Source organism: Garra rufa, chromosome 11 (assembly GCF_049309525.1).
Source record: "Garra rufa chromosome 11, GarRuf1.0, whole genome shotgun sequence".
Taxonomy (NCBI): Eukaryota; Metazoa; Chordata; class Actinopteri; order Cypriniformes; family Cyprinidae; genus Garra; species Garra rufa.
The window spans coordinates 25,522,392-25,545,944 of NC_133371.1; the positions used below are offsets into that span (position 1 = coordinate 25,522,392).

Below are 23,553 nucleotides of genomic sequence, written 5' to 3' on the forward strand. Positions count from 1 at the left end.
TGATCAAAAAAAATGTTAATTTTTTTAGGCATACTGGTATTACAGCTTGTTAAATGGTGTGTCTTAAAGATATCCCATATGATCAAATATATAATAATATTTCACCTCTTCTTTGAAGAGTCAGGTAGCCAGGGTCCACTTGATCAGTTCCTGTTCCAGGAAGCTCCGGTTCACTCAGATAGGACCGCAGTTCCACCTAAAGCCCAAACTTTTAGTTTATTTAATCTTAATTGCAAAGCATTCACAATGCAAAGACTTAAATGTTATGGTCACATGCGTGGTGATAAAGTATAAGGTAATTATTTTAAAACTTTTTCCATTCAAATATTCAATAACTACATTTAATTCTTTCTTCTAGGTGTGAAGTCTAGAAAGACAAACTACTTAAATTAAGTGTTTTTTATTATTACTTACGAGATAAAAACTCACAATTCTGACTTTTTTTTGTGCAAATGCAAGTTTATATCTCGCAATTCAGACTTTTTTTCTTACAATTGTGAGTTATAAAATCAGAAATGGAAGACTTTTTTCAAAATTGCATGATATAAACTCATATTCGAGAAATAAAGTCAGAATTTAGAGATATAAAAATTGCAATTCTTACTTTTTTCTTGCAAATGCAAGTTTGTGTTGCAATTTTGACTTTTCTTTGGCAATTGTGAGTTTAAATGTCACAATTATGACTTAACTCGTAATTGTTTTTCTCAGAATTGTGTGATATCAACTCACAATTGCGAGAAATAAAGTCAGAATTGCAAGATAAAAACTCTGTTCTATTTTTTTCTTAGAATTGCGTTATATAAACTCAAATGCAAGAAATAAAGTCAGAAATGTGAGATTAAAACTCGCAATTTAAAGTTTAAATCTCACAACTCGTAACTGCATGTTATAAAGTCAGAATTGCAAGACTTTCTCAGAATTGCATGATAAAAACTCAATTGCAAGAAATAAAGTCAGAATTGCAAGATGTAAACTCGCAATTGCGACAAAAAAGTCAGCATTGCGAGACAAAAACATGCATTTTTAATGAGTTTTTAATCATGCAATTCTGAGGAAAAAGTCAGAATTATAAGACAAAAGTGGCAATGACTTTTTTTTTCAGTGGGCGAAAACGGCTTTCATAACTTATTCATATTTTCTTTTTTCATTTTAGTTTAGATTTTAGTAATTCTGTAAGATAAACACTCAATTATGACTTTTTTTCAGAATAGCATGATATAAACTCGATTGCAAGAAATAAAGTCAGAATTGTGAGATTAAAACTCGCAATTCTGACTTTTTTCACAAATGCGAGTTTAAATCTCACAATTATGACTTAACTAGCAATTGCATGTTATAAAGTCAGAATTGCAAAATATAGTCACAATTTTTTCTCAGAATTGCGTAATATAAACTCATTTGAGAGAAATAATATCAGAATTGCCAGACTTTTTCTCAGAATTGCGTGATAAAAACTCAATTGCAAGAGAAAAGTCAAATGCAAGTTTAAATCTCACAATTACGACTTAACTCGTAACTGCATGTTATAAAGTCAGAATTGCAAGACTTTCTCAGAATTGCATGATAAAAACTCAATTGCAAGAAATAAAGTCAGAATTGCAAGATGTAAACGCGCTATTGCGACAAAAAAAGTCAGCATTGCAAGACAAAAACATGAATTTTTAATGTGTTTTTAATCACGCAATTCTGAGGAAAAAGTCAGAATTATAAAATAGAAAGTGGCAATGACATTTTTTTTTTTCAGTGGGCGAAAACGGCTTTCATAACTTACTCATATTTTCATTTTTTTATATTTTCTTTTTTCATTTTAGTTTAGTTTTTAGTAATTTTGACGCAATTCTGACTTTTTTTCTCAGAATAACTTTCAATTGCGAGTTATAAAGTCCAATTTTGAGGGGACAGAAAGAAGACTGATACGCTCTCAGAATTGCGAGTTTATATCTCACATTTTTGACTTAATAATCACGTGTTATCACAAAATAAAGTCAATTATTACTTTTTTTCTCAGAATTGTATGATATCAACTCACAGTTGCGAGAAATAAAGTCAGAATTGCAAGAAAAACACTCAATTCTGACTTTTTTTCAAAATTGCAAGTTTAAATCTCACAATTGACTTAACTCGCAAATGTTATAAAGTCAGAATTGCAAAATATAGTCACACTTTTTTCTCAGAATTGCGTTATATAAATTGCGAGAAATAATATCAGAATTGCAAGACTTTTTCTCAGAATTGCGTGCTAAAAGCTTAATTGCAAGAGGAAAGTCAGAATTGCGAGTTTTCAATGCAATTCTGAGGAAAAAAAAGTCAGAATTATGAGATTAAAAGTCGCAATACATTTTTTTATTCAGTGGAGAAAACGTGCTTGCATAATTTATTTATATTTTGAATTATTTTATATTTTCTTTTTTTTATTTTATTTTAGTTTTTCACGCAATTCTGACTTTTTCTCAAAATAATTTGCAATTGCAAGTTGTAAAGTCCAGTTTTGAGGAGGAAAAAAGAAGACTGATATGCTCTCAGAATTTCGCAATTGCATGTTATTAAGTCAGAATTGTGACATAAACTCGAAATTCAGAGAAAAAGTCAAATTTGCTAGTTTATATCTCGCAGTTCTGACTTTAGAACTCAGAATTGCGAGTTTATATCAATTCTGAGAAAAACAGTCAGAATTGCGAAACGTACAGTCAGGTCCATAAATATTGGGACATCGACACAATTCTAACATTTTTGGCTCTATACACCACCACAATGGATTTGAAATGAAACGAACAAGATGTGCTTTAACTGCAGACTGTCAGCTTTAATTTGAGGGTCCAATCAGGTGAACGGTGTAGGAATCACAACAGTTTGCATATGTGCCTCCCACTTGTTAAGGGACCAAAAGTAATGGGACAGAATAATAATCATAAATCAAACTTTCACTTTTTTAATACTTGGTTGCAAATCCTTTGCAGTCAATTACAGCTTGAAGTCTGGAACGCATAGACATCACCAGACGCTGGGTTTCATCCCTGGTGATGCTCTGCCAGGCCTCTACTGCAACTGTCTTCAGTTCCTGCTTGTTCTTGGGGCATTTTCCCTTCAGTTTTGTCTTCAGCAAGTGAAATTCATCCTGCTGCTTTTGTCAGCAGTCACATCATCAATAAATACAAGAGAACCAGTTCCATTGGCAGCCATACATGCCCACGCCATGACACTACCACCACCATGCTTCACTGATGAGGTGGTATGCTTAGGATCATGAGCAGTTCCTTTCCTTCTCCATACTCTTCTCTTCCCATCACTCTGGTACAAGTTGATCTTATTCTCATCTGTCCATAGGATGCTTTTTTAGATGTCCTTTGGCAAACTTTAATCTGGCCTTCCTGTTTTTGAGGCTCACCAATGGTTTACATCTTGTGGTGAACCCTCTGTATTCACTCTGGTGAAGTCTTCTCTTGATTGTTGACTGTGACACACATACACCTACCTCCTGGAGAGTGTTCTTGATCTGGCCAACTGTTGTGAAGGGTGTTTTCTTCACCAGGGAAAGAGTTCTTCGGTCATCCACCACAGTTGTTTTCTGTGGTCTTCCGGGTCTTTTGGTGTTGCTGAGCTCACCGGTGCGTTCCTTCTTTTTAAGAATGTTCCAAACAGTTGTTTTGGCCACGCCTAAGGTTTTTGCTATCTCTCTGATGGGTTGGTTTTGTTTTTTCAGCCTAATGATGGCTTGCTTCACTGATAGTGACAGCTCTTTGGATCTCATCTTGAGAGTTGACAGCAACAGATTTCAAATGCAAATAGCACACTTGAAATGAACTCTGGACCTTTTATCTGCTCATTGTAATTGGGATAACTAGGGAATAACACACACCTGGCCATGGAACAGCTGAGAAGCCAATTGTCCCATTACTTTTGGTCCCTTAACAAGTGGGAGGCACATATGCAAACTGTTGTAATTCCTACACCGTTCACCTAATTTGGATGTAAATACCCTCAAATTAAAGCTGACAGTCTGCAGTTAAAGCACATCTTCTTCGTTTCATTTCAAATCCATTGTGGTGGTGTATAGAGCCAAAAATGTTAGAATTGTGTCGATGTCCCAATATTTATGGACCTGACTGTAAACTCACAATTGTGAGAAAAAAATTAGAATTATGAGATAAAAAGTCACAATTACCTTCTTTTATTTTATATTTAGTGTTGAAAATAGTCTGCCATATCTTATTCATATTTTGAATAAGACATAGAATTTTATATTTTAATTTTAGTTTAGGTTTGAGTAATTCTGTTATGTGCTTCTGTCATTTTTTTTAAAGTTCTTTAGTAATTTTATTTTACTTAGTTTCTACATTTTTCACCAAACATATTTATAATATTTAATTTTAATAGTTTTAGTTAACAATAACAACACTAATGACAATAAACATTATAATAACAATGACCTTCACAAGTGAGTTACATTACCCTGCAATCTCCATTCACATAGCTGCTTTCTCTGTCACGTTTCCTCTCATCAGATTGTCGCTTGAGGCCACGCACAGAAGTGTGTCTGATGACTGATGCTTCTTTAGGTAGGGGCGGGACAACAGGGGGTGTGTCCTCATCATAGAGGAGGGGCAAAGGTGGTCTGGGTGGAGCATCATCATCTTCCTAAAAAACAATATTGTGCACTTAAGTAAACAGTTAAAGGGATAGTTCACCCAAAAATGAAAATTCAGTCATTAATTACTCACCCTCATGTCGTTCCAAACCTGTAAGACCTTCGTTCATCTTCGGAACACAAATTATATTTAGGATATTTACAAAGGTCTTATAGGTTTTGACCAGCATGATTAATCGATGACAGAATTTTCATTTTTGGGTGAACTATCCCTTTAAGTACTGTTAATTAGTTGTCTTTAGCAAAGGTCTTTTGTCTGAAGTACCTTAGAGTACAGTACCACATACCCATTTAGCCATAGAGTGAGGATGCTGAAGAACTTCATTGTCCAGGGGCAGTGATAACGGACTGGAGGTAAGACTGCGTTGGGGTGACCGCACCTCGACTGTGGATGGGGTCATGCACCGAGAAGGCACTGTCGACTCTATTACTAAAGGCACAAGTTTTCTCTCTAGACACAAACATTCACAAGCACAAAAGCAAGAGTTATATTAAAAAAGAACAAGTTATGTAGTAGGTTTATTAATCTTATCTAACTAGTCTTACCAGGGTTCTTCACTGAGTCTATGGTGATTTTGAAGGTTTCTTTGGATGAGCTGAGTCCGGTCATCACATCCTCTATCCTCCAGAGCTCCCTCCTCAACTGATTTTTCTCCTGAGAACAAAAACATACCTATTCAAAAGTCTTCAAATCATATTTCTATTCTAGCCAGGTGGTTGAGATTTTGAAGTCCAATAAAGTGCATCCATCCAGTATTCCACACAGCTCCAGCGGGGTTAATAAAGGCTTTCTGAAGTGAATTGAAGGAATGCCACTTTTTCATGTATGCGTATACGACAGCGGAAGCTAGAGATTAAGTTTTATAAAGGTTTTAATATAGATATTTTTCTTACACAAACTCATCGATTTGCGTTTTAACCCGCTGGAGCCATGTGGAGTACTTTTTATGATGGATGGATGCCTTATTTGGACTTCAAAATCTCAACACCCATTCACTGCCATTATAAAAAAATTTTTTTTAAATATAACTCCAACTCTATTCATCTGAAAGAAGAAAGTCATATACATCTAGGATAGCTCGAAGGTGAGTAAATCATGGGGTAATTTTCATTTTGGGGTGAACTATACCTTTAAGCTTAAGTGTTAAAACAAATCGAGCAAAACTAACAACCAAAACTTAAAAACTATAGACATATTTAAGATATTTTACGATAGACATTGACTGCATGTTTTTATATTAATGAATAAAAAAAAAAATAAGGTAGCTAATCAAATAAATAAGACAAAAACATGATAGCAAAAAACACATCACTGTAAAAAAAGATTAAGAAATCGAGAGAAAAAAAGACCTGAGGTGATGTGCAGAGATTCATCTGAGTCTGCAGGACGTCCCTCAGTTGTTCCACCGACTGTTCCAACCTGCTGTAGTCCTTCCATGCTTTTGCCATCTCCTGAACAATACAAATATATGAACAATTAAAGCTTTTTCTACAGTTGTTAAATGACTATGGAAGCACATTTTCGCCATGTAAAATAATTTCATTATTACTATTTATTAATCATTAGACTGTTTATTTTCCTTCAGTAAGATTGAGAATGTTTTAATTACTTACTTGTTTAAACCTATAACATTTTACATTTACCTATTTTTTCTCACAATTCAGAATTTTTTTTTAAATGTCGTTTATATATGTGACCCTGGACCACAAAACCAGTCTTAAGTCGCTGGGGTATATTTGTAGCAATAGCCAAAAATACATAGTATGGGTCAAAATTATTGATTTTTCTTTTATGCCAAAAATCATTAGGAAATTAAGTAAAGATCATGTTCCATGAAGATTTTTTGTAAAATTCCTACTATAAATATATCATAATATAATTTTTGATTAGTAATATGCATTGTTAAGAACTTAATTTGAAGAACTTTAAAGGTGATTTTCTCAGCATTTTGATTTTTTTGCACCCTCAGATTCCAGATTTTCAAATAGATGTATCTCGACCAAATATGGTCCTATCCTAACAAACCATACATCAATAGAAAGCTTATTTATTGAGCTTTCATATGATGTATATATCTCAGTTTTGTAAAATTTAACCTTATGACTGGTTTTGTGGTCCAGGGTCACATATTGTATTTCAGACTTTATAACTCAATTTAATTTCTGAGGGAAAAATGCCAGAAGTGTGGGACATATAGAATCAGAATTGTGAAATAAAATCTCAGAATTGTGAAAATAAAGTCAGAATTTCAGAATTTTTTACTCTTTTATTCCATGGATTCCATGGACTGCTACTTGAAAACTGTCAGTAACCCTCACAGCCTCATTTTCATCCAAGAAATAAAAATGTCAAATGCCATCTACCCAGTCTCAGGTCTAACCATTCGTCAATTTAAAACCCAAAACACAGTCACAATCAGAGATAAGAGGTGCATTCTCTGCTCCTCAAGTCTCATTCAATAAGCTTCCTACCCACCCCATTGAATTAATACATTTACTATATAACAACAAATAAAGTCAAGTCCTGTCCTATAATTTTTCACATTCGAAAAGCTGTTTTACTCTGAAATATGTCACAATACATAAGCTATAATTTCTGTTACATTACTTTTAAGTTTGCTGAGCAGGACACTAATTATGAGATGGTGTGAAATCAAAAATCAAAATGTCAATTAGCAACAGAGGTTTGCTTTTGTTACATTTAAATTGTCATTGCCTTATTCTAGTTGTAAAGGTTAAAACAAGCTTAATATACTGACAAACAGTAGTGTTTAGTTGGACTCGGACTCGACCCATTTGGACTTGGACTTGAGTCCGACTTGCCCCATTTTGGACTCGGACTCAATTGGTTAAAGACTCGGACTAGACTCGGACTCGTTTTAGGTGGACTCGAACCCAACACTACCTAAGTCATAATTAAGAGATAAAAAGTTGAAATTACGACTTAATCGAAATGATGACTTTAAAAATCAATTGTGAGATAAAAAGTCTTCTTATCTTGTAATTCTACTTTTTAAAGTCAGAGTTTCGATTAAGTCGTATTTTCATTTTTTTTATCTCATAATTATGACTTTTAAAGTTTTTATCTTGTAATTATGACTTTAAAAATGTACAGATAATTTACTCACCCCCTTGTCATCCAAGATGTTCATGTCTTTCTTTTTTCAGTCGTAAAGAAATTATGTTTTTTTAAGGAAAACATTTCAGGATTTCTCTTCATATAATGGACTTCTATGGTGCCCCCGAGTTTGAACTTCCAAAATGCAGTTTAAATGCAGCTTCAAAGAGCTCTAAATGATCCCAGTCGAGGAAGAAGAGTCTTATCTAGTGAAACGATTGGTTATTTTCTAAAAACAATAACAATTTATATACTTTTTAATCTCTACACAAGCGTACAGACAGAGCTAGACAAGACGAGCATTTGAGGTTAAAAAGTATATAAACTGTAATTTTTTTAAGAAACTAACCCATCGTCTTGCTAGATAAGACTCTTCTTTCCTCGGCTGTGATCGTTTAGAGCCATTTGAAGCTGCATTTTGGAAGTTCAAACTCGGGGCCACCATAGAATTCCATTATATGAAGAGAAATCCTGAAATGTTTTCCTCACAAAAACATAATTTCCTCACGACTGAAGAAAGAAAGACATGAACATCTTGGATGACAAGGGGGTGAGTACATATCTGTACATTTTTGTTCTGAAAGTGAAAGTCATTGTAAAGTCATAATTTCTTTTTATCTGGTAATTATGACTTAGGTATGTTTACTTTTTATCTTCTAATTAAGACTTTTAAAGCCATAATTTCAACTTTTTATCTCCTGATTAAGACTTTAAAAGTCATAATTTCGACTTTATCTCATAATTTCGACTATCTCATAATTTAGATTTAGTAAATCATAATTTAGACTTTTTATCTCATAATTATGACTAAAGTATGTATTTTTAACTACATAATTTTGTTCTTACATGGCAGAAATGGGCTTCCATAAAATACAGAACATAGCTACACACTTAATTTGTTCCTTTAAAATTGTTGCACTCTTAATCTTCACGTCCTGTTATCACTAATGTATCAATTTCCAACAAATATGTATTAATGGTCATAGGGCACACCGTCGGTCTACATCATGTAATATACTCACCGTTGACACTCTAGAAATGTCAGCTCGAATATGCACCAGGTCCTCTTGAAGGAGCCGCTGCTGGTAGGCGATCTTCTCAGCGTGAGACGGTTGATCCTTGTACTGCTCCATCTGCTGGTGGGACACATCCAGAACAGACTCAAGCTTGTCCTAGAAAAAAAACAAACAAAGAAATTAACTCTGACATACCCATAATAACAAGATCAACGCAAAAGCTGTGCTTTTCTTTGGAAATGGCCTCACCTTATCATCCTTAAGTCCACTGAGTCTGAACTCAAGCTCTTGCAGTATTTTGTCTTGTTCACACAATCGACTCAGTGTCACCTGCAGGAGGAAACAGAGCATTATAAACCAGTTCAGACCAGAAAATCTAGCTAAATAATGTAAAATACTTGTTACACTGATTTGTCCTCTATACTCACATCTACGTCACTTTCCGCCACCTTTACTGGTTTTGCCGGCCGTCCTTTCAGAGTTTCTGTCCCACTCACCTATTAGACAATTCAAAGAAAATCCTTCTTGTCTTAGTGCTCCACAGACAGAAACACATCTAATTCAACACAAGCAAAGCAAGACCAACACTATACAATGGACACTATAGAAAATCATAGTGAGAAGCTTTGAGACAGTATTCTTTTTTTCTAATGCACACATGTAGGAGCTGAAGCTTTCTGGAAGCACAATGGCAGGATGGTGTCTCACGCTCTTCATGCTAACAGAATACAGCTGTGGGACATAAATGCAATGTCTAAAATAAAGCCTCAACAAAAAACGCTGCATGGTAAACTCATAAAAGAAATCCAATGTTCTGGACAACGATGAACTGGACAGTGTGTGGGGGAGGAAGTGACTAAAAATAGTAAAGCTACAACTTAGCTTACTTTTTATTTTCTCATTATTTCACACACAGCCTTGCAGCCACGCAAGAACACTCAAACTCATTCTTTCTTACAAATAGTGCTGGGAAGGCCAATTGAAATAATCTGGATAATTCATTTAAATAAAATTGAACAAAAACAGATTTACAAATGCATATTTAAATTATTCTTCCTTTTGTAATGATATGTACAGTTGAGGTCAAAAGTTTACATATACCTAGCAGAATCTCCAAAATATTAATTATTTTACCAGAATAAGAGGATCATACACAAGGCATGTTATTTTTTATTTAGTACTGACCTGAATATTTCACATAAATTACATTTACATATAGTCCACAAGTGAAAATAAAAATTACCCCATTCAAAAGTTTGCATACGCTTGATTCTTAATACTGTGTTGTTACCTGAATGATCCACAGCTGTTAGTGATAGTTGTTCATGAGTCCCTTGTTTGACCTGAAAACAGTTAAACTGCCAACTGTTCTTCAGAAAAATCCTGTAGGTCTCACAAATTATTTGGTTTTTCAGCATTTTTGGTGTATTTGAACCCTTTCCAACAATGACTGTATGATCTTTGAGATCTATCTTTTCACACTGAGTACAGGTGAAGGAATTTGAAGATCTGGGTAAATGTAACTTATTTTGTCTTCTGGGAAACATGTAAGCATCTTTTGTAGCTTCTAAAGGGCAGTACTAAATGAAAAAAATATGAAATTTAGGCAAAAAAAGGAAAAAGTACACATCTTTATTCTGTTCAAAAGTTTTCACCCTCCAGCTCTTAATGCATTGTGTTTCCTTCTGAAACGTCAGTGAGCTTTTGAACCTTCTGTAATAGCTGCATATGAGTCTCTCGGTTGTCCTCAGTGTGAAAAGATGGATCTCAAATCATACAGTCATTGTTGGAAAGGGTTCACTAAACAAACAACAACAAAAAAAAACACATCTGTGGATCATTCAGGTAACAAAGTATTAAGAATAATTTGAACAGGGTCATTTTTATAAATTTAACTATTATTTACTCTTGTGGACTACATGTAAATGTCTTTTATGTGAAATATCTTACTCAGGTCAGTAGTAAATAAAAAATAACATGTATTTTGTATGATCCCTCTTATATTGGTAAAATAATTAACATTTTGCAGATTCTGAAAGGCGTAAGGAAACTTTTGACCTCAACTGTAGGTATTTTAAGTGGTATGTAGTTATTAGTATAATATTAACAATAAATAGTTGCTGGCACTGTTTTTGTTGATTAATTTATGCTGCTTTTCACAAGTTTAGCATCAGTAAGGTTTTTTTTATGTTTTTGAAAATGTTTATGCTCACCAAGGCTGCATTTATTTGATTAAAACTTTAGTAAAAACACAATATTGTGAAATATTACAATGTATATAATTTAATTAATTTAAATAAAAAACTGTTTGTACATTTTTTTTAAATATATATATATATATATATATACACACAGCCATTAATCCAGTCTGCAGTGTCACATGATCCTTCAGAAATCATTTTAACATGGTGATTTCTTATTATTATCAATGTTGAAAACAGGTGTGGTGCTAATATCTTTGCTAGATTCCATTTTAATGATTTTCAGGATTATCTGATAAACAGACATAAAAAAAAACAATTTATTTGAAATAGAAATCATTTGCAACATTATTATAAATGTTTTTACTCTCATTATCAACTGATGAATTTTGATCAGTTTAATATGGAAGCCCATTTCCGGCACAATAAAAACCAAATAAATGTAATTCTGATATTTGTTCCCAAAATTGCATTATGTAAACTCATAATTGAAAGTCTGAATAGCAGGATATAAACTTGCAATTGCGATAAAAAAAAATTGTGAATTCTGACTTTTTTTCTTGTAAATTCAAGTTTATATCTCACAATTCTGACTTATTTCTCTACAAGTTAGAATTGTGAGATATAAACTGTTCTTCTCAGAATTGTGAGATACAAACTCGCAATTATCAGTCATAAAGTTGAAATCTGAAAGAAAAATAGACTAATATGTTCTCAGAATTATGAATTTATATTATGACTTCATATCTTACAATTCTGACTTAACTTGTAACTGCTTGTTATAAAGTCACAATTGATATAAAGTTATATAAGAGTTTATATCCCACAATTCTGAGCTTTTTCTTGCAATTGCGAGTTTATATCATGCAATACTGTCTTTATAACTTGCAACTGCGAGTTTATATCACAGTTCTGAGAAAAAAAGTCAGAATTGTGAGATAAAAGTATAGAAATTAGTTTAGTTTTATTATTTTAAATAAGTTTGATGCTATTAGTCTAATTTATTTTCTTATTGATTTTGTGCCAGATAACTCCTGCTCTTTTTAAATAAATCATATTATCTGATAATTATAAAATTAAAAACTGCCCCTTCAGTGTAGTTAAAAAAACCTGGCTTTTGTTAGCAGTTTGTAGTGAAGCTAGTAAGTTTTCTAAATTAATGTTTCAAGAGGAATTAAGAATTTAAGAAGCATTTTCTCCAACACTGATCTTGTAGGCCATACAGGAAGTTTCAGAGGAACATTCTACTGCTACAACATATGGATCATCTATAAGATATCACATTGATGGATCCTATGAGATAAATTGTTAAAGAAAGAAACAAAATGCATTGGAGAATCAGCTGGCTAAATGTGGGTCATTCCCTGCGCATGCGCTGAGCTTGCCCGCCCCATCCAGACCTGCCGTCTCATTGACCCAATCACACATCACATCCCACAGCGCAACATATCACAAAAGGCAGGAAGGATAGGCGTGCAGGTGCCAGGCCTGTGCCAACACAAAGCTATGTGCACCGTGTAAAGCAATGGGAATGCGGACACTCTGGATGCTGACAGTGCTTACGTTCCAGAGTGGTCTCAAACCCCCCGCACTGCAGGTTTGTAACACACTGTGAACCATGAGGATCAATGGCTCTAAACTTTTCATCTGTGGCAAACGGAGATAGACAGTTATAGCCATTGACTGGATCATTACTATTACCATTCTGAAACCATTTAATTTCTCTTTATGCATACTAAATATAAAAATTTTCTGAAAGAAAGCAAATTCTTGATTCCTCGCCTCAAGTGAGGTTTCTGTGCTGTGTTAGTGTGTTAATACAGAAGGTTTAAGAACACAGGAATAGAGAGACGGAAATGGAGAGGTCCCACCTTCAGATCTAAATATTCCAGGTCCTTCTTCAAGTGCATGTATGTGTCATCAGCCTGTAAGTAGCAGGAAAACATAATTAACACTGATCAGTTGTTTTATATATCCACCACACACTTTAGTCTAACACTGTGATAGCATTACAGCAATAGCTGGCTTTGCACCTGTTATGCCAGCTTTGGGACATACTAAACATATCACAATACTGGCTTAAAAGCACAGACCATCTGGTTGCACACTGTTCGCATTTACATGCAAGTGACAGCTATACACACTACTGCTCAAAGTTTGGTACGATTTGGAACCAGGTATTAGGACTTACATTATATGGCTCAATAAAACATAAATGATGTTTCTTACTTAAATATGTCCTAGTAAACCCATGAAAGATTTACGTTATTTCAAAAAATCTAAATTGTTTTATACATATTTTTGACTTTGGGTGGTGCTGTTATTTCGATGATGTGAAATGTCTGCATGTCTGTGGTAAAAATAGCACCAATAGCTCACAGAGTGCAATCATTTCATGTCTTCGAAAAAATGGCGCACCCATAGTCCAAAATATTTATAAAATGATGTGGATTTAATTAAACAACATAAGTCTTTCAATGGTATATTTACTACATATTTCAGTAAGAGACATAATTTACGTTATATTAAGCCATACAAGTTTTAATACCCAAAGTTTCTTTTAAAAGACGTAAATCAGTTTTTTCAGTTTAAAATAACTGTTTTCCATTTCAATATATTTGAAAATGCAATTCATTAATATGTGACCCTGGACCACAAAACCAGTCACAAGCTTTCCATTTATGTATAATTTAGGATAGTTAGAACAGGACAATATTTAGCCGAGATACAACTATTTGAAAATCTGGAATCTGAGGGTGCAAAAAAAAAAAAAAATAAAAAAATAAAAAAATCAAAATACTGACAAAAATCGCATTTAAAGTTGTCCAAAGGGAGTTCTTAGCAATCCATATTACTCATCAAAAATTAAGTTTTGATATATTTACAGTAGGAAATGTACAAAATATCTTCTTATATCAAAATATCTTTACTTATATTCTAATGATTTTTGGCATAAAAGGGAAATCGAAAATTTTGAGCCATACAATGTATTTTTGGCTATTGCTAAAAATATACCTGTGCTATTTAAGGTTTTGTGGTCCAGGGTCACATGATCCTTCAGAAATCACTTTAATATGCTGATTCTGTTTTTTTTAGAAAGCTAAAAACAAAAGCGTTTATTTCTTTTGCAACATTATAAATGTCTTTATTCTCACTTTTGATCAATATATTTCTTCAACAGTCACCCTGACCCCATACTTTTGAACAGCAGTGTAAATTTACTTAAGAAGCAATGTTTTATAAGACAGTAAGAGAATACACTGTAAATTTCATTGAATATATTTTTTACTTTGGCAGCAAATTGTTTTTGTTTTAAGCATAAACCTAAAAAACAGGTTTTAACCTTTAACCTAAGCATATAAAGCACAAATAACTCTTAATATATATAATTTTGCTTCTCAAGTAAATCAATGTTTGTTTTAAGAATGTTTATATCTTTTTACAGGAAAACAAAAGTATAGATTAAGAAAATGATTTTTCTGAGTGTGTTACACTGAGATTAGGTTGGAAAGAAAAGAATATTTGGTAATACAGTATTTTACAATAGGGTTTCATTAGTTAACAACATTAGATAACATGAACTAACAATAGAAGGGATAGTCCACCCAAAATTGAAATTAATTAATAACTCATCCTCATGTTGTTTTAAACCTGTAAGATGTTCGTTTATCTTCAGAACACAAATTAAAATATTTCTGATGAAATCTGAGAGCTTTCTGACACTGCATAGACTGTACCACGACACACATTGAAGAGTAGCACGAAAGAGAAGAAATTGTCGCATAAAGTCAGTATTTTTTTTTTACGATGTCCTTTCTGGGCCTTGAACATGGTAGTTGTGTTGCTGTCAATGCATGCTCAGAAAGCTCTCAAATTTCATCAAAAATGTATTAATTTGTGATCCAAAGATGAACGAAGGTCTTACGGGTTTGGAACAACATGAGGGTGAGTATTAATGACAGAATTTTCATTTTTGGGTGAACTATCCCTTTAACAAATGAGACGTTATTGTAAAGTGCTACCAAATATTCGTTTAACTTTACCTCAATCCTTGATGCCAAAGCATTCAGTACAAACCAAATTATTTACACTTAGAGCAACATCTGCACACATACAATATTATTTCTTCCAATAACAAAGCATGACGTTACTGTTGAAATAATCTCACATACCCTGCAAACCAGAACATCTGATAAGGTTTCATGGGGACCACAGACTCCAGCATACACCTACTACTTCATGCAAGCAAACATTTTGATCTTTGCATTTTCAAACATTGGAGCAACAGCAAAGCATACTCATGTAGTATGCATAATGCCTCAGGCCAGTTACATACAATTCATGCCGATGGTGGGATAGCCAGATACAGGCCCTAAGCATGACATGCCATGCTACGATACAAAGAAGCATCATGTAATAAAGCCAAGGGAGCTACAATAGAGCCAGGCGGGGCAAATAACAGCAGCAGAGGCACGCTAGTAATGAGAGGTGCTATCTGGGCAGGCCAAGCCCTGACCTTCACACGAGTCAACTGCTGGAGGTGGGCCAGCGCATTGTGGCGCACACCTGCCATCATGGCCTGGTGTCTCCGTAACTGGATGAGGAGAAGGGTGAGCTCCTCCGGCTGGACCACAGGTTGGGAGGGTACGATTAGGGCAGAGAGAGAGTCACGTGATCAGATTATTTACACAAGTGCCCATTGCAGCCATGAAAAGAAGAGGACCGGCTCCACCAGCAGAGGTCATTGATTTTATGCCACTTTGATTGCTGATATCTTCAACCTCATCTCATGATGAAAATGTACCTGTGGGAACTTTTCCGCAAAATGCGAAATACGTACTGCTATGTACGTTTTGTGACATATTTGATGTGAAATTTCCACTGAGCGGCAGTAAAAGGGCGTGAACTGAAATGTTTGACGGTGGTTTTGTATGTGTCACCGCAGTTCTGACTTTTAAAATAGTGCTAAAACTCCAAGTTTTTTTGTGATGTTTTTAATAACGCACCATCTGCAATACTCCTAAGTAGGGCTGCACGATAGATCGTTTCAGCATCGTCATCGCAATGTCACATCGTGGCAGTCACGATGCGGGGCAAAAAAAAATTGTGTGTCTGATTTAAAAATGTACTTTCTATATTTCTAAACTTTCTATTCACGGATCTATATTTGTCTAAAATAAAGTAATTAACTCATGTTTAAAGGTTCTTTAAAAACTACAATGCACACGTTGCTTCACCTACTTCATGCATGCAGTCTCTGCGTGCGCATGACGAAATGAGCGCGGGACGGGAGAAAAGCGCCGAAATGGAAGATTTGATCGCAAAAAGAAACGCAACGTCGGTCATATGGAAGTATTTTGGATACAAAAAGGATGCTGCTGACCAAAAACAGGTGCTTTGTCGGGAGTGCCTGGCAGTTGTTGCCACAACTCGCGGAAACACTACGAATTTAAGGGACCGTTCACATGTCGCGCCCAAGGGGCAACCTCCCGCTCTCTCTATTGAAACCAACACGGAAGTGACTTAAACTGCAATTCATCGACTGGCCGCTAGAGACTGGCTGCAGAAGGGAGTCAGTCCCATTGACTCCCCATGTTAAAATGCCCAACTTTACAGCGGAAAAAAGTATGTTTACAGCCTGGTTCAAAAAATGGTTTTGGTCTATATAGCTAGTTTTGCCCTTCATGTCAACTGTGAGGGGGGTGAATTTTTTTATAACTCATCCGTTTAAGTTATATTAAGCCTTAAAGTTCTGCATAATTAAGGGCGTGGTCACTTGAGTGACAGGGGGATTGCCGCTGCTGTCACCACTGTCGCGCTAGGCGGGCGTGGTTTCAGCAACAAGCTCCACCCACGTCCCGCCTTTTTGCCCATTTTTGATTATCCGGGAGTGACGCGCGGTGACGCGATTCCAAGATGGCGACGGCCGACTCCCGCCCACTATAGGCTTCAAAATAGCGCTTCAAAATCCTACGGGTGACGTCACGGATACTACGTCCATATTTTTTACAGTCTATGGTCGCGCCTAAAAACGCGTGGAAAACGCTAGGCGCGCCGCTTTCTCCTTCTTTCCAAAGCGCTCTGTAACTTGAGTGGCAGAGTGGCGTCTGCCGTTGCTAAGCAACCATGACCCGCGCTCTCCTAAAGACGCGGAAGTTTCAGCAAAGATAAATAAACAAAGATAAATAGATTTCCAAAACTAAAAATTGCTTGCAGTAGCTCTGCTGCTAAAAAATGTTTTCCCTGTAACAGCTATGATCAGCTGTTCCTCCATCTTGGCTAAGCTTTTAATGTTTTTCATGAAAGGAAGAAGCTGATTTCCCTTTCATCAGGGTAAAAGCAACATTCATTATTAATTTCATATTAGAGCCTTGATTTGCCTGAATTGACAGTGAATAAGGTGAGTCAAACTGTTTATGAAACTACCCAAAATGAGCTTTAAAAAGTATTTTATTTCAGGGTTTTGATTATACTGTACTTTTACATTTTTTTATTCTTTGAAAATGCTTACAAAATTACCCCAATTATTCTTGAATTATTATTTGATTTTTAAGCAGTTCAAAACAACCTGATGAACATAAATGAATTTGTACACATCGCAATATATATCGCAAGAAAAAAATATATGCAAAGTAATTTTTTCCCAATATCGTGCAGCCCTACTCCTAAGGCTGCGTTTACACTAGTGTGTTTTCGTTTTAAAATGCAAAACATTTGCTATGGTTACGGCTGTTACAGTTACGCATTTTGAAAATGCTGTCGACCCTGATTTAGTTTGAAAACTCTGGGGTTGCATTTCAGTGTAAATGGACCAAAACGATGGCATGGCTGCCCACATTCTCTCTGCGTATCCTTGATGACCATGTAAACAATAACATAATGCTTGTGGCTGTACCCATAGATATGTATAGGCAAAGACTATAGGTATACCCAAGACGTGTCACTCATCTAGTTTTGAATGGGGAAAAATGCAACGCTCATTATGGCCGCGAAGCTCTGCCTTAAAGAAAGAGCCAGTCGTTGATTAGTAAAGTCAGCGTGTCATTGCAGCTGCCATTAGAAGTCCTGGTTGCTATAGAAACAATCAGCGTTCTAAAGACACGGTCACACTGCACTCTTCGTTTCATTGGTGAATTTTCATTGTTTCATTGGTGAATTTCAAGCTTGGTGAATTTTGACCTGCGAATTCGCATCACATGACACCGTGTGACCAACAAGAGATCGAAAGTCACAGCATGACCTCTAGCTGAATGAAAAGGTCCTAAATTTAAAACTGCAGCACTACGTTTTTTGCATTTTAAATATATTATTGTTTGTCATGTGCTGAATTTAACTTTTTTTAAAAACGCTGCAGAGCATGACGTCATATCACGCATGCTCAGTCTAGTGCGACTGCGGCTTAAGATGTGCGCTCAGTACTATGAATGCGCACTGGCTGATCTAGCCTGAAAATATATATATCTTTTAGTGCTATTGGAGCACAAGGAACCATATTTATGAGGCAGTTCTTGTCAGATTTCATTGGTGATTTCAAATATGAAATTTCATCGTAAGCTTGATGAACAGTTTTGGAGAATTTGATGTTTCCCCATTCAAAGAAATAAGAGCTGCACTTGCATGCCCGAGAGACGATTCACTGAGTGGAATGACTTGCCTTAAAGGGACTTTGGTATAAGTAGATTCCCCTTTCGACCGCTCCAAGCATGTCCTCCATTTAAACAATAGGGAATCTACTGTACCTATACATATCTATGGTTGTACCTGCATGAATGGTCATATGTGTAGTGTAGACTGAGATCGTTTCTGAAATGCAGAAAAAACGCTAGTGTAGACGAGATTAGTTTTTATTTTAAAATGCTGTTTTAAAACGAAAACACACTAGAGTAAACAGGGCCTAAATGTACCTGATAGTATGAACAAAAGCGAATGTGACGTAAAAACACAATCGCAAGCATGCCGTTTTTGCTTGTTTTTCCATCTCTCACTTGAAACAGCTGTAATACGAGACGCAATGGTCAAAGATATCCATCAAGTGCATATTTACAAAGAAAAACTCATTTAAACAAGCAGCATAGCTTTGTCAACAGCTCAGAGTAATCACGTCATCTCTATAAGAACGTTATGATTGGCCAATCTGGACCAAAGCAAACTTTATTCATCAGCGTGTTCTACGTGCTCATACCGGTAATCTTCATTCCGTGTTCACACAGCATCATTTCGGCAATTTACTGGTAATGTTACAACTACCCTTACCGGTAAATTGCCGGAATTAATTTACCGGTATTTTTGAAAAGGTCCTATGCACATGTTCTATTAACGGTAATTTACCGGCAATTTACCAGTCAGGATTGTATGTGTAAAAGGGGCTATAGTGAGTCATGTTTTTCATGGGGTTCGTACTCAAGGATTCTGCATTCTAACATTTTCCAACTCCATGCTCCACTAAGCAAGCTTACATCTGGAAAGCGAAACAAATGGAGCTTTAATGGAGCTATAACTGTGCATGAAAATGATAACAAGTGCTTGCTGTTTTACCGCCTCTAGTGTTCACTTATTGGTACGTATTTTGCGCCTTGTGAAAAAGTTCCCACAGGTATGTTTTTGTAATGCGAACAGGTAGGATATCTTAAAGACTCTTTAATAGCAGCACTGAAGAGACAAGGTAAACCTTATAATCTAATTTAAACGTATTTGTAATGGCTAAATATTTTTGTTCCTATAAAGAAACGATAAAAAATGTGTCTTACCGTTTTTCCATGCAGGCTGGGTGCACTGACTGTATGTGTGATGTAGCCAGATGGAGGCATTGAGCGTCTTTCTATTGTGGCCGACTGCAGATTGATAAAAAAGAAAAGAGATGAACACATTTAAATATACTTCACCAAAACAAAAAACAGATATTAGCTATCTGTTTTTCAGTATGTCCTCATGTCAGCATATAACATCATAATAGTACTATCTTCACTACAAAAGTTTGGGGTTGTCTGCATTTATTTATTTAAAAAATGCAGTAAAAACAGTAATATTGTCAAATATTATTGGAATTTAAAATGGATGTTTTCTGTTTTACTATATTTCAAAATCTATTTTCGGCATCAGTCTTCAGTGTCACATGATCCTTCAGAAATCATTCTAATATGCTGATTTGGTGCTCAAAAACCATTTATTATAATTATCAATGTTGAAAAATTACTTCTGTGGAAACCATGCAATTTTCAGGATTTTTCAGATGAATTTTAAGTTCAAAATAACAGCATTTATTTAAAATAGACATTTTTTGTAACATTACAAATGTCTTTACTGTCACAATTATTTGATCAACTCAATCCATCCTTGCTAAAGAAAAGTATTAATTTGTTTAAATAAATAAAAAGTCTTACTGACCCCAGATTTTTTAATATTAGTGTACATGAACGTAAAAAAAACAGCCCACAATTTAAAACCTTTGAAATGCAAAATATTTGCATTTAAAGGGATAGTTCACATAAAAAAAATATTCTCTGATTAATTACTCATCCTTATGTTGTTCCAAACCCATAAAACTACAAATTAAGATATACTGCATACACAGAAACACAACTACCACTTTCAAAGCCCAGAAAGGTAGTAAGGACATCGTTAAAATAGTCCATGTGACATCAATTGTTCAAGCATAATGTTAGGAAGCTACGAGAATACTTTTTTACACAAAGAAAACAAAAATAACAACTTTAAAATAACTGACTTTATTCAACAATTTCTTCTCTTCTGACTGACACGAAGGTTTTAGAGGCTTAGAACGACATGAGAGTGTGTAATTAATGACAGAATTTTAATTTTTGGGTGAACTATCCCTTTAATAATCATCATGGATTCCGTCAAGTTTCAAGTCATCATTTGGATTAGACATGTCTGCTTGCTGGGTGAAAACTCATTTGAGATGAAGAAATTGAAGTATAGAAAAATCATCCCACTCAAGCACTTTCTGAGTCTGGCACTCGTTCCATTACAGAGGCACTACTGATAATTCATGCTGAATTACAACTCTGTTGGAGACAGATGGACTAATGCTGCCAGTTTGAAAACATTGAAGGCTGGTGTTATTTGATCAAGAGTTTCGGAGCAGTATTGTCATCCATCATGACGTCTCTAAAAGCATGCTTCTTTCAGACTTAACCACTTCTCTTTTAAAGGAGAGTTTTAAACCTACCGCCAGACATTGTGTTTTTTGAAAATGCTTAGAAGCTTAGGTCAGGTTCATGTAATGCATAGTGAGATTTTTGTTTAACAGAATTTACATACTAATTTTATTCAACAGAATGCATTATATTCGAAAAAATAAATGTTTCTTGAGGACCAAATCAGCATATTAATATTATTACTGAAGGATCGTGAGACACAGAAAACTGGAGTAATGATGCTGAAAATTCAGCTTTGTCATCATAGGTATAAATTATGTTTTTATATGTATTAAAAATAAAAATATATATCTTTATATCAAATGCAGCCTTGGTGAGCATAAGAGTCTTTAAGAAATATAACCTCAAAATCTTTAATAACCCCAAAGACTTTATTGCACACTACCAGTCAAAAGTTCTTTCATATTTTTGAAAGACGTCTCTTCTGCCCACAATGCCTGCATTTATTTGATCCAAAGCACAGCAAAAACAGTAACATTTTGAAAAATGTTAAATATTTGAAAGAACTGTTTTCTATTTGAATATATTTTAAAATGTAACTTTTTTCTGTGATTTCAAAGCATCGTTACTCCAGTCACATGGTCCTCCAGAAATCATTTTATTATTCTGATTTGCTGTTCAAAAAAAAAAAAAAATTAATATTATAATTATTATTTTGAAAGAGCTGAGTAGAATTTTCTCAGGTTCTTTTGTAACATTATAAATGTCTTTATTATCACTTTTGAAGCTTTTGAATGATATAGTGCATAATGCTACAAAAGCTTTTTATTTAAAAAAAAAAGCTGATCTTTGGATCTTTCTGTTCATCAAAGAATTCTGAAAAAAATGTACTCAACTGTTTTAAATATTAATAATAATAAAAAAAAATGTTTACTAAACAGTGAACCAGCATATTGGAATGATTTCTGAAGAATCATGTGACACTGAAAATTGGAGTAATGATCCTGAAAATGTAGCTTTGATCACAGTAATAAATTACATTAGAAAATATATTCAAAACAGTTATTTTAAATAGTAAAAATATTTCACAATATTACTGCTTTTGCTGTATTTTGGATCAAATAAATGCAGGCTTGGTGAGCAGGAGAGACTTCTTTAAAAACATTACAAATCTTACTGTTCAAAAACTTTTGACTGGAATTGTATTTAATACTAATGTGGATTGTGGTTTAATGGATAAGCAAGGTGTTTGTTTTTGTCACCTACTCACCTTATAGGAGTGTACACGGTGAGGAGAGTTTGATGGCGGCACCTCCACAGTTGGCCTGTCCTCCAGAGGTTTGACTGTAACCCGTCCCGCAGGTGTGTGGGGTCTGCGTGGAGACAGCAGTCTGGGCCCAGGAGGCCCGGGTGGAGGCATGTCTGCCAGGGTTGGAGGCACAGAAATGGAGCGAGCAACATCTGAGTTGACTCTGGTGGACGATACGGCGGTGGAGTAGTCTGGAGCGGGAGTGTACACAGGGGCAGTGGGGCTGCCGTGCCTATATTGCTGTCGCTGTTGCCATTCGTAGAGCTGCCACACGGTGTTGTCGTGCGTCGCAGGTCGCTGAGTATGGCCGTGGGTCATCTGGAAGTGATTAAGCCGGTCATGGGAATATTTGTATTCACTGGTCAACTGATGGTGAGCGGTTGGTGGGCTTTGCCGTGCGGCCTTTGGTAAAGACTGGTACTTGTCTATTGTGCCGTACTTCGGATGAATGGGAGGGGTCCGGCGTGGGATTGTACCATCCATAGAAACAAACCTATGATAACCAAATTATTTATTAATTTTAACATTTGTGACCCTGGACCACAAAACCAGTAAGTAGCACAGGTATATTTGTAGTAATAGCAACAATACTTTGTATGGGTCAAGATTTTTCTTTTATGCCAAAAATCATTACAATACTAAATAAAGATCATTAATATATATTATGTAAATTTCTTACTGTAAACATTTCAAAACGTAATTTTTGATTATTAATATGCATTGCTAAGAACTTCATTTGGACAACTTTAATGGCGATCTTCTAAAAATTTTTTTTTTTTTTTTTTGCACCCGCAGATTTCAGATTTTTCAAATAGTCGTACCTCGGCCAAATATTGTCGTATCTAAACAAACCATACATCAATGGAAAGCGTATTTATTCAGCTTTCAGCTTTTGTATAAAAAGGGACCCTTATAACTGGTTTTGTGGTCCGGGGTCACATTTATGTTGTATAATTTGGACAAAGTAAATAGATATTCATGGCCACCAAGTCGATTCCAAAATTAAAATTAAATGATTATATATATAATTTAATGTGTTTTAATTTTTATTTAAAATTTTATATATATATATATATATATATATATATATATATATATATATATATATATACTACATGCACACTACTGTTCAAAAGTTTGGGATCA

The 23,553-nt window shown here is 34.9% G+C and overlaps 1 protein-coding gene across 4 annotated transcripts in view; it reads right to left on the bottom strand.

Moving 5' to 3' along the window:
* plekha7a (pleckstrin homology domain containing, family A member 7a) overlaps positions 1-23,553 on the bottom strand; it is a 137,256-nt gene that overhangs the window by 11,990 nt on the left and 101,713 nt on the right. For 2 of the 4 annotated variants that reach the window (XM_073851055.1, XM_073851054.1), the window contains exons 11-22: positions 22,369-22,900; positions 19,728-19,811; positions 15,497-15,604; positions 12,852-12,905; positions 9,208-9,276; positions 9,029-9,109; positions 8,786-8,935; positions 5,996-6,097; positions 5,192-5,300; positions 4,933-5,096; positions 4,450-4,635; positions 106-196 (exon numbers count right to left, since the gene is read on the bottom strand). In XM_073851055.1, coding sequence (XP_073707156.1) covers positions 106-196; positions 4,450-4,635; positions 4,933-5,096; positions 5,192-5,300; positions 5,996-6,097; positions 8,786-8,935; positions 9,029-9,109; positions 9,208-9,276; positions 12,852-12,905; positions 15,497-15,604; positions 19,728-19,811; positions 22,369-22,900 — 1,730 coding nt within the window. The remainder of the gene's footprint in view (positions 1-105; positions 197-4,449; positions 4,636-4,932; positions 5,097-5,191; positions 5,301-5,995; positions 6,098-8,785; positions 8,936-9,028; positions 9,110-9,207; positions 9,277-12,851; positions 12,906-15,496; positions 15,605-19,727; positions 19,812-22,368; positions 22,901-23,553) is intronic. The other 2 variants (XM_073851057.1, XM_073851056.1) reach the window with 1 other exon arrangement.